This window comes from Brachyistius frenatus, unplaced genomic scaffold (genome assembly GCF_029030835.1).
Source record: "Brachyistius frenatus isolate BFR_SWC_R1_liver_20210118 unplaced genomic scaffold, ASM2903083v1 Contig_17, whole genome shotgun sequence".
NCBI classification, from domain to species: Eukaryota; Metazoa; Chordata; class Actinopteri; family Embiotocidae; genus Brachyistius; species Brachyistius frenatus.
Genome location: NW_027210616.1, coordinates 3,360,001 through 3,371,889, shown reverse-complemented (window position 1 = coordinate 3,371,889; position 11,889 = coordinate 3,360,001). Strand labels below are relative to the sequence as shown.

General features: G+C 39.6%; 1 protein-coding gene and 1 long non-coding RNA gene across 2 annotated transcripts; both read left to right on the top strand.

The window, feature by feature from the left end:
• LOC138618557 (uncharacterized) lies at positions 1 to 8,123 on the top strand. The gene is made up of 3 exons (XR_011310741.1): positions 1 to 207; positions 3,568 to 3,674; positions 8,021 to 8,123. It is a non-coding gene; the product is annotated as an uncharacterized lncRNA (long non-coding RNA).
• Positions 8,124 to 8,159: 36 nt separating this feature from the next.
• On the top strand, positions 8,160 to 10,043 carry sox3 (SRY-box transcription factor 3). The gene has a single exon (XM_069694358.1). It carries the CDS (start codon positions 8,372 to 8,374, stop codon positions 9,272 to 9,274), a length of 903 nt encoding a protein of 300 aa, XP_069550459.1. The 5' UTR covers positions 8,160 to 8,371; the 3' UTR covers positions 9,275 to 10,043.
• Positions 10,044 to 11,889: the final 1,846 nt, after the last annotated feature.

The window sequence follows — 11,889 nt, the reverse complement described above, 5'->3', positions numbered from 1 at the left end:
TATTGCACAGGGAGCCGCCTTGGTGGAGGTACTCCTGTTTGAATGGCTGTGGTTGGAGTCTGGGCTGAGGCTGCGGGCTGTGGATGTCCCTGCCATCTCACGGTCCATAGTCGTGCTCCTGGGCCTGCTGACAGTCAGCTGTTGAAGGTGTGTCTAACAGAGGGATTGGGAAGCAGCAGCAGCAACCTTGCGACCAGTGAGAGCTTGGTGAGTGTCCTCAATTTTCTGGCCAGAGTGGGAGGAGGTTAGCAGCAAAGAGAGGAGAGAAGAGGGAGGGGGCGTTCAGGAAGATGGTGGAGGGAGCTTTGTGTTCTGCGAGTTGTGGTCTGTTCTGATATTTGTGGAGACATTCTCTGATCTAACCTGTGGAAATGACTTCTTTTTAAAGACGCATCATGTCACCTGTGGGTCTTGGTGTCATTTCGATCAGAACAAAAAAAACAAATATCAAGGCAGAGCAGAGTTGTCAACTTTGGCAGTACTGACCCAATAGTAACTCAAAATGAAAAATCTAAAAGTTCTGCTGACGTGTTGTAAAAATACAGAATAAAAAAAAATCACTGTTAAATTGTAAGCTAAATTTCTTTTATGTACAACCAACGTACACTCTTCGACCACTTTGACATTTTAACAATGTTCAAACTCCCTCCAGTTCTGGAGATATGTCCTGTCTGATATGCACACTGGATGCACCAGTGACTTTATGCAGAGCTCTGTGTACATCTATGTTTGTGTAAGTGAAGGGAAGGATGAAAGCAAGAATGAGAGCTTGCTTCCAGATAATAGTGGCTTAGTCTCTTTGTCATGCTGTCAGCCAGGAGGGGAGCGAGGCTGGAAATCTCTCCAAAGCAGGGGCAACGTCTTGTATGTTTCATTGACATATCAGTCTATGGGGCAATGAGCCGTCGCCTCTGCACCCCTCTGCACACTTCTGGTCTGTATGTGTGTTTGTAAAAAAATTTTACTCTAAGGGTAAACAACACATCACAAACCACAAATTAAAATATCCATGCACATTTTTTGGTGCAAGCAAGGGCCAAATTAATTTGAAAATATAAAATGTACTTCCCATTTTGCATCATCAGCTCCAACATAGTTCACAAATTTAGTTTTTTCATATGAAAAATGTCACACACAATTTTCTTATAAACCAGGTATCATTTAGTCATGCTAATGATTATCAAAGATTAAAAAAAAAAAAAAAACTTTTTTTTTTTTTTTTTTTTCATTCACCTGAAGACTCTACATGTTAGACATGTCCTAAACAAAGCTGAGACATCCCAGCTTTTTGAGGAACTGTGTTGTCCTCTGTCTCACCTCTCGGAGCTCAACCCAAGGCAAGGTGACCAAATTCATCTCAGGCCGGCCCATCTATTATCTTGTCAACACAGCCAGCTTCCCACCTTAGTTTGCTCTTCTCCCGGAAGACGTACTCTAATGAAATACGCAACAATCACTGTGCTTATCTCGTCATGCTCAAGGTAATTAATATATTTGGAGGGCGATGGCTAACTCTTAATTAAATTATGCCTCTTTTAATGAGACCTTGACTGGGACTAAATTTATGACCACTATCTGCTTTATCAAGTGCTTGGCATGCAACAAAGATTTGTCATTTTCTCCCAAATCACAGTCAGATTACATATTATGGTACTCATGATTTATATATCAATTTATGCTTGTTTGTTTCTTTATTTAAGATTTAATAAATTACCTCTTATAATTACTTAGCCTGGTTTTGGGGTTCTTAAAAGACCGAATTTCTGCAATTAATGCTCAGCGCTGTATCGCTGTTACATATTCATTTTGGGGGAGAATACAGATAACAACTTGGTGGCATTAATCATGTTACAAAACTGGGTGTATTTAATTAATTAAAGTTACACTGCAAATTAATTGTGCATTCTCACAATATTATCTTAAACTAATGAAGGCTTGACAAAGAGACTGTTTCATTTTTTAAAAGAGGCTAGATTAGTGGGATCTCAATTATGTCTAAAACAAAAGAGGGCTGCTTGCTTGGGCATGGCGCAAAGCAAAAAGTGACGATTCAGCACTTTCTTCCAAACAAAAAACGGAGAAAGTTTCCATTGTTTTTGGAAAAACTGAACATGGCAATGATTCAACAGATACATGGAAAATAATGAGTGCTGTAATTAGCTAGTCAGGCAATAACAGTACTTAAAATGATCATCATATAGGGGTGCTTGATAAAGCCATTCACATGTGGCAGTTTTAAGCGGCAGGCATCTTGCTGACAGACTATCACAACTTTAATGCTGGAGCAAAAAAAAAAAAAAAAAAAACATGTGGAGACTCAGTTTAAACTCTTTTGTTGCATGTACACAGAATTTGGTTTTATTCAGAGCACATCTCTTAATTCTAAAAACCTGTCTATTTTCGGATTTATGAAAAAACAGATTAGCGGTTCAAGTGTGAGCTGCAGCTTCAGCTGAAGAAATTCACACTACAGACTTTGTTCCTGAGCAAACACAGCAGTCGTGTTGTGCACTATACGGCTTAACACAGCCGGAGCCAGTGGCTCAGAAGCAAAACCATATTTATCGAAATTTTCTGCTTAATTTAAACTGAATTGAAATTAGCTTTGAATGGATAGCATCTTATAATTCACAGTAATTTAGTATTTTATTTTTCATTTAACGCATCATATAGCAAATGCTTTAATACGAATGTTTCTCCTAATCTGCTAAGTAAACGTAAAGAGTCTTTGTCTCAGAAATGACATCAAGGAGCTAGTAATCATTGTATATTCATTTCAAAATGCTTCCATCGATGTCCTCCCCTGTAATATAATTTCATTTGCTTTTAGCTTCATTAGTCAATAACCACAGCAAAAAATGCTTGTGTCAATTATGGGAACCCCAAGGGTCAGTGAGTATATGAATTTTTAACTACACTGCTGCACATGATTATACTGAGTGGTCTTGTAACGGTGATTAACCCCGGGTGTGTGCACGTGTGTGTGTGTGTGTGTGTGTGATCAAATGTGTTTGAAATGTGCATCCCTAAATGATAAGCTGCTACAAGCCAAAGAGGGTGAGGTGATGAGGTGAAAAACTATTCCCTTGGCTAAGTGAGACGGAGCAGAGTGTTGGGTGGTCACGCCTTGTCTGCTCATGACAGTGGCGGGTTAAAGAGATTACACTAGGTCTGTGTCAGCAGCCTTGGCCTTGCTCACACAAGAACATAATGAGGAAGGACATGCTTGGCCTGCCGGGGAGAAAAAGGGGCTCAAGTTTGAAGCAGTCTTCACAGGCAGCTACAGGAGGAAAACAGCTTTTTGCATGTTGTTTTACAAGCAGAGGTCAATAAGTAAGACGGTCGCATTCCGCAGAGTTGAACAAGGTGACTGTTGAGTGCAGGCATAACACTTCTGGGCTTCACTGCCCCACCACAAACAATGACAACACAAATTAGTCTGAGGGAAGAATGCAGTGTTTTCCATTAGCCCAGAGTCCTCCAGACAGACTTGCAACACTCCACCAAAGCTCTCCTAAAAATCGATGCATCTGAGTCCTCTGAGTGTGTGCTCTGCTTCTTTTGAAGGTTTGAGTGACAGTCGCCTTTCTTAATGACTCAACTTCGACACTTTCACTGCCTCAGACGGGCCCACCGTCAGAGATGATCACCGGGGTTTGCATCCGAACACGTTGGTAAGTTTACTGATCTGCCATGTTTTCCTGTTCTCTCCTGTGGTGACTTAAACTTGATATGCAGCAGTTCAGTGATGGAACAATTGAGGAAAAGTGATGACGCAGAGAAGTATCAGTATCAGTACCAAAAAAAAAAAAAAAATCACATTGATTTAGAAAACCAGTACCTGGCCTCAATTTATTCTCTGCTCTGATGCACAAACTTCCTGTCAGGAGGCAGTGAACACACACTTAAACCCATCTTCAACAAATCTGCTTTTTTCTTTCAAGGCTTATGGACAACTTTTCTGAAAGCCAAAGTAGTGCACGTTTTAATGGTAAAACACATGCATACATGTCACAGAGAAACTTCATTAGATTAAAAAAAAATCTTCACGTCTTTCTCAGTTATTTTCATTTGTTGTTGGTCACTCAAAGCCTGTTTCTTGTTCCTGATGAGACGTTTTCGATCAAACATCAGGGCGCAATAAATATTCTCAAATTACTATTTATGTTGTGTGAAAAACTAAGTCTCTCATAAAGACTCACATCACAGGTGAAGCTCCTGTTCCCGAACATTTATACCCGTCAGTGCCTCTAACATCTGACAATATAAATTATAAATACCTGTTGATAGATTAGATCATAAAGTTGTTGTCTGAATTTTCCAAAGCACTATACAGGAATAAACTTCTTTTTTTTTTTGCAAAGAACTTTTAAAGATTTCGTTAGTATGGTACAATTAATATTAATATATCTATTTAATGCAAAATGTGTGTCAAAGAGGTGACATTAAACATGACAGTTCACATAGAAATACGTCTTGAGCCATGACTGCATTAGACACAGACGAGAAACATTTCATGCAGTTTTCAAGTTTTTTTTTTTAGCCACCGACTGCTCTCCCGGGTCACATAAGTCAAATTACCATTAGAAATACGAATCCAGCTTTGTGTAATAAAGAGGTGATAATAGCGACACTTTTATTCCTTTCAATGACCCGTGAATATTATTTTACCTGTGTTGAACCGGGAGGACGCAACCATTCACTACATACAATAGGAACAGCAGACCGTGTGTAAATTGCATCTTCATTTGCATTCCTGGTCCAAAAATCATGCAAATCTTAATGAGACAGTCTCCATTGTGGCTGTAATTGAAAACCCATTCTTTGTTAATTACTGTTTCTCAAAGGCCTTGTCCGCAGTCACTGAGCTGAAACAAAAAAAGTTATTGATTCTGGAGGTCGTGAGATTTAAAATGGACACGTAAAAATAATGTTGTTTATTGTGGATTTGAGATGCGACTATCGATCATATAAAATATATATCTGCTCATTTTGGGAATTGTCCAAAAATAAGATGAAAAATTGAACGTGTAAATGCGGGTTTTAAAGATAAATGGGCAATAAAAAGAGCAATAAATTACGTGCTATTTTCAGTAGTTGTTGGGAGCTGAATGGCAGACATGCAGCGCCTGTGTCTGGTCGTATAATATTAAAGTTGAGCGCATGAATTTAAATTGTTTAAATATAAAGATCCATTGACAGCCGAGGAAAGGCTGCAGGCATGTGGAAGACTTCTTTCCAAGAGTGAGATTAATGTCGTCCCCTGTCACTTCGTTGACCTGAATGGAATTTAATTCCTCTAAATCTCTGGGCAAATATAACCAACATTTTTGTTGTTTGTTTGTTTTATTATAGGCCCAAAGGTCAACCCTATTCGTCATCCAAAAACCGTTATTTGTCTGATATGTGCCGTGTCAACAAATATGTTGAATTAAACATTTAGATTTTAATAATTCGAGAGTTTACACCTGTTGTCACGACAAAAATAGAAATGAAACATCTTTTTCTTTGCAGAATTCGATGGTTTGAGAGAAAATGTGGTTTTCACGCTGCACGCACATGCGCAATTCGTTCATTTTTTTTTTTTTTTTTTTTTTAAACATTAAATTATCCACGACCGAGGTGATTGCATGCACGCTGCATCCTCCCATCAGGACATGCACATATGTCCCAACATTCAACAGTGGGATCGTGTAGCCGCGCGCCCTGAGAGCCCCTTAGGGCTGTCAGGCTTGTTGAGTCTGAATCAGGGCCGACTGTGCTGGTGGTCCTCCGTTCCTTAATTAGGAAATTAGCTGCACAGAGGCCCTCATTATCAAACTCCGGGTTACTCCTGGGTTTTTTTTTCTCTCTTTCTTTTTCTCTCTCTCTCTCTCTCTCTCTCTCTCTCTCTCTCTCTCTCTCTCTCTCTGCTACCGGTCAATTTCCATAAGAAGATTACAAGCGGATCAGTATTGAGATTTGCCCAGATAAACAAATAACTGGTCCCTGAGAATTAGATGGCTACTAATTGGACGTTAGTTTTATTGCTCCTGCTCTGTTTGTCACGCCCCATTGAACATGAACATTTAATTCATGAAGTGATGTCTCTTTTCAGCTGATTTACTTCAACTATATGGCTGTGGGACTATATGCGTTTCCTCCCTTTAAAATAACAGATTGTTTTTTTCCCCCCTTCAAACTATACCATAACTCTTTTTGAAAAGTCCCGGAGCATTACCAGCTTTTGTTTAGGCTATACCATGATTTCGGGTCATACTTCTTGGTGTAATTTGTAGACTATTAAAATATTGTCTGTAATGGCTGCAAAATACATTTTATATTATTGATACCAAACGTTTTTATTTTGGAAAAAAAAATAGGCTTGGATTACTATGTTGCTTTTTTTTTTTTTTTTTTTTAGTTTAACTGTCAAAACTGAGACTTTCAGTCTTTTTTTTTGTTTTTTAAGAAAGAAGACGGAAAATGACATTGATAATTTAATAGAAGCAAATCATCGCATTTTGGCGTTTAAATCTATGCTCTCCTAATTAAAAAAAAAAAAAAAAAAAAAAAAAAAAAAAAAAATCAAAGTGAATCGACATAGTCCCGGCGCCTCTGCTGAACGGACGTCAGAGCCTGCATCTAACGTCTGCATAAATGCAGCAGGGCAAGAATAGCTGCGTTTTAAGTTTGAACGCTGCGGGATGCGAGACGCTCTAAAATGCACATTCAAGATCGAAGCAGATAGCGAGGTGTTAATGGTCGCTTTTGATGGACGATTCGCTCGTAATCATTAGCAGGTGTGAGGTTTTGCCCTGTTGAGCAAATGGTTTCAATGGCCTGAGTAGTTTGTCAGACCACGCATGCAAATCAAGGCCACGCCCAATGCTAATCATTTTAATAACACCGCAGAGAGAAAACAAGTCAGCAAACAGAAGCCGACGACGCTTGCGAGACAGAGACTCAAAACCAAACTTTTTCCTCAAAGAGAAAGAGCCTGTCTCCTCCACAAGAGGTCGTTGATGTATTAAAGTTTTTTTTTTTGCATTGTGGGCGCTTAAACGCTGCAGACACGTCCAGTTTAAGGTGCCATTCATTCAATGTAGAATTAAAACACGGTTTGTTTTTTTTACCCTTCCCCCCACCCCCCAAAAAGGCAGGATAAGGTCATTTTAACATGCATTTTCTGACATTTATTTCCTTTGAAAGAAATCCCAATATATTGTAGGCATCACTCTTATTCTTATTATACACTCTTATACTTTTATTCAACATGACCACCACACGACGAATTGAATTATTTCGTCTGCGCAGAAACTTTTTTTTTTTTTTTTAAATTGGAAATTCATGTGTTTTCTTTACTGAGTCTCAAGAGGCACAATCCTTGAGAAAAACCTTCGAGCAGGTCATCCAAAAAGGTTCTTAAAAAAAAAAAAAAGCAAAAAACTTTCATCTTAAAAAAAGGCTTATCAGTCTGAGGAGTTTTGACAGCATCGAAGAAACCCCCAAAATATGAGGTTCATGAAATTATGAAACCAACAAAGGCGAGGTTGATGGTTTGACAGCAGGTAGAAGAATGAATGTGAGAGGAAATTTATTTCCCAAGGTCACGTTTTATTCCAGTATTCCACTTCTTACGTGAAAGTATTTGCACTTTTATTCTGTCGGTTTTGACTTTGTTGGGTTTCAATTTACTGACTGATACCAACACCTTTGTTTCCCGGCAGTAGCTTGTCCATGCTCTGAGTTTTATATGAAGTATAATTCTACGCAGCCTTTAAAACTTCAGTAGTTTTATTCAACTGAATCCTAAACGTCGGAAAAGTTGACAAAATCACCAATTTTGGATTGAATTGATCACAAAACTGATTTGAAGCGTTCACACAACAACCTTTCAATAACAGGAATAAATCTGCCTAATTTTCCTCCTCATTATTCCCAGATTATAAATGTTGTAAATGTCTAATATTTTCCCTTCATGTTGTTGAGCTGCTGTTTTAAAACTTTACCTCTCCCTCCTCCTCTAACCAAAACACAGCGGTGTGTGCTCCGGTTGGTTACGCGGTGGACATGGGAGCTCCGCCCTGATTGGTCGCCTGCTCCTCATTGTCACGCTGTCAATCCACATCACATGGTCCGGCCTCTAGGCCTATTAACAGATGAGCTTGGCGAACAAGTTTACAGACTTCTGTTTCGGTGCCGTGAGGGACGGAGCAGCTTTGAGCGGAGAGAAATCAGAAGCACCTGCAGACGCGTTTGCCTCTTTAGGCAGAACTTTTTTTTTTTTGCCATCTGCTTATGAAACTGGTCAGTAACTCTACCTCTTTCACTCGTGGCGGTGTTTTGTCAACTTTTTATGTGCCTGTGAGTGAACACTAAAGTCGGCTGAATGTATAACATGATGGAAACCGAGATCAAGACCCCGCTCCCGCAGTCCAACTCGGGCTCAGCGCCGGGCGCAAAGAACAACAGTGCCAGCGACCAGGAGCGGGTAAAGCGGCCGATGAACGCGTTCATGGTCTGGTCCCGGGGGCAGCGGAGGAAGATGGCACAAGAAAATCCCAAAATGCACAACTCTGAAATCAGCAAGCGCCTTGGTGCTGACTGGAAACTTCTGACCGACGCTGAAAAGAGGCCATTCATTGACGAGGCCAAGCGTCTACGGGCTATGCACATGAAGGAGCATCCGGATTATAAATACCGTCCCCGCAGGAAGACCAAGACCTTGCTCAAGAAAGACAAGTATTCTTTGCCCGGGGGACTGTTGGCGCCAGGGGCCAATGCCGTGAACAACTCGGTGTCTGTGGGCCAGCGGATGGATGGTTATGCGCACATGAATGGGTGGACAAACAGCGCGTACTCCCTCATGCAGGACCAGTTGGCCTACCCTCAGCATCACAGCATGAACAGCCCGCAAATTCAGCAGATGCACCGATACGAGATGGCAGGCCTCCAGTACCCGATGATGTCCTCGGCGCAGACCTACATGAACGCGGCTTCCACATACAGCATGTCTCCGGCGTACACGCAGCAGACCACCAACGCTATGGGACTGAGCTCCATGGCGTCAGTGTGCAAGACCGAGCCGAGCTCACCGCCGCCGGCCATCACGTCCCACTCTCAAAGGGCGTGTTTGGGGGACCTGAGGGATATGATAAGCATGTACCTGCCTCCCGGCGGGGACAGCGCAGAGCATTCCTCCCTGCAAGGAAGCCGGTTACACAGTGTCCATCCGCACTATCAGACCGCAGGGACCGGTGTCAATGGGACGCTACCTCTCACCCACATCTGAGAGCCCCAGAAGAAGAAGAAAAAGACTTCAAACTTTAAAAAAAAAAAAAAAAAAGAAAAAAAAAAAAAAAAGTACAGTTCTTCGGATACTTGAACTTTTTGGTTGCTAAAGAAAACAGCGTTCAACAGTTTTGTTCAAAACAATTTTATCTCGATATCTTTTGAGTTGTCCATTTTTAAATGCATTTTAAATGGATCGAAAATGAACGTTGAGTCCACCAGAGTAAATTGCATTGCAAAGAGGCTTTTTATCACAAGTATAAGCAATCAACTTATGTAGAAGAATTGGACTTCTATATTTTAAATGCCATATTTTCTCTCTATGAAAAGGCATGTGGCCTCATGAAGGGGCTGGTGTATTTCAGAAAAGCTGGATGGAAAGTTGGTTGATAAATGTTTACATTTAATTTGTAGAATGTCAGTTGTCTCGACTGTCCAAAATTTTGTAGTTTTTTTTTTTTTTTTTTTTTTTTTTTCCCCATGAGCTAGGTTAAATGAAATGTTAAGACTGTGCGGGTCGCAAACGCAAGTTTTATTTATAGTATTTTTTTTTTCTTTCTTCATTTTTAGCTTGTGAACCCGATGTTTTTGTCACGTGAAAATGTTCCAATTTAGTTTTTGTAAAATGTTCTGTTCTGTTCTGTGATGGTTTTGACAGTGTCATGTTTACTCATTATCCTGAACGAAAAGGTTTATTTAAACTGACGTTTCTACATATTTTAAGACCATCCTCTATTCTTAAATGCTGAATAAATTTCTACGAAACGTGATTTGTGACTCTTCGTCTTTTGTGTGTAATCTGAGGTTTTGAAATGTGATGTTGGTTGCTCAAAACTTCTTTGAGTACAAGTTGTTTTAAAGGGAGCAAAAAAAATGAACTGACACTGAATGACAATTTTTGTGTCATTTTCAAAATGATAATATGGAAAGACCAAATAATTTGAATTTGCATTTTCATGATGAAAGCTCACAGTAATACAATAAATCAAATCAGGTGCAGTGATCTTTACTTTGATACCACATCAGTTTTACCTACATGGTGAAAAATGTGGCTTTCCAACTACAAACCTTAAAGAAACGGTGACATTTTTTTTTTTTACCCTGGTAAAATATTTATCACTTTCAACATCCACTTAAAATGAATATAATTTTACATAATTCTTAGATCCATATTATCTAATTTCTTTTATATTTTATGTAGGCTATATTTTTACAATGCATTCCTTTTGGACACAATTTCAGATAAATGGCTTCACGTCTTCGTTTGTCTTCTAAAATTGTCCATTTAAACATTTGCTGAAAAAAATTACGTTGCATTGCCTTATCAAGAACTGCTTTTGCTTCCTTAGATTCACCCAGCACTTGAAAGAGGAGAAATCAGACCATCAGTACCTTATTCCGGCTGCCATCACTTTGTCTCAGTTTGTTTTATCACAGGAATTCACTTAGAAAATCTTCCTTTTCAAAATAACTGTAAGCATCTTAAATATATAATAAAGATAAATAAATTAGATCAAATTCAGCACTTTTCTCAGAAAATGTTTTTTTAGAAACTTTAAACACAAGAAATAAAACTTTTTTCCGGAAAGTTTCATCAATTTATGTCTGCGTTGATACACCAGATCAAAATAATGTTATTCTGTTCAATAGCAACTTCTAAAATACTTCAAACGTCAAAATAGGTGTTTTAATATTAAATGTTATGTAAAATGAATTTTCCCATTTAATCTTCCCTATCGTTTCTGATTTGCACAGACAAACTTCGGTTCATGTCCTTTCAAAACATTTTGAAATGGATGGACACTGTAGGCAGTCTCTCCACTGCTGAGCTGGTTCTGTTAAAATGTGATGAATCAAGAAACTAAATACGATTAATTTTTGTTTTTCAACAAATTGCACTGAAACTGCACTGCATTCATAAACTTAACCTCCCATAACACTCACTGTGGCTGACTCTCTGGTAATACAAGGTGTTTGGAAGAATGGACTGGCCTGCTGCTGCAGTGTACCTTAGGATAAATAAGCTGCGGCCACCAAGAGGGCCGAAGCAGAGCAGGTCCTGCTGGCCTTCCCACACTCCCTGTAGGACTTGATCCACAGCTCAGCACAGCGGCCTGGATTAGCCCCACGCACCTTTGTGGAGGGAAAGATTATCCAGACCTCCCTGCATTCACTGACAGGGTTTAAGTCACTCTAGCGTGCCAGCAGCCACCCGTCACCTAATCACACTCTCCAACTAATTTTTTTGTAATTAAGCAGCTTTTCTCTTCCTGGTTCTCAGTGTCAGAAGTGTTTGCTGCGGTCCGAACAGATCGACGGTTTGTAGCCATTTATCAAACTTAAGAAAATAATGTATTTACAGGGTGGTTTTCACCTGCGTAAGTTTCTTGATAAATAAAACAAGTTGAGGGTTAACTTTAAGCAAAAGTGATGAGGTTTCTGCTCAGCAACTGATGCAAAAGTTTAAACATGTCAGTGCGGTGAAATGTTTTCTAACAACTTCTGTTTAGTAAAGCTTCGCTCTCACTGTGATCGCTGGGACTGGCACAGAAATGTAACACTGAAAATCTGTTTGGGGAAAGGTGTGTGGCTCCCCCGGTGCATATCTATTGATCG

Excerpts from the sequence above, each read along its gene's own strand:
- sox3 (XM_069694358.1), top strand. The coding sequence starts at position 8,372 with ATGTATAACATGATGGAAACCGAGATCAAGACCCCGCTCCCGCAGTCC.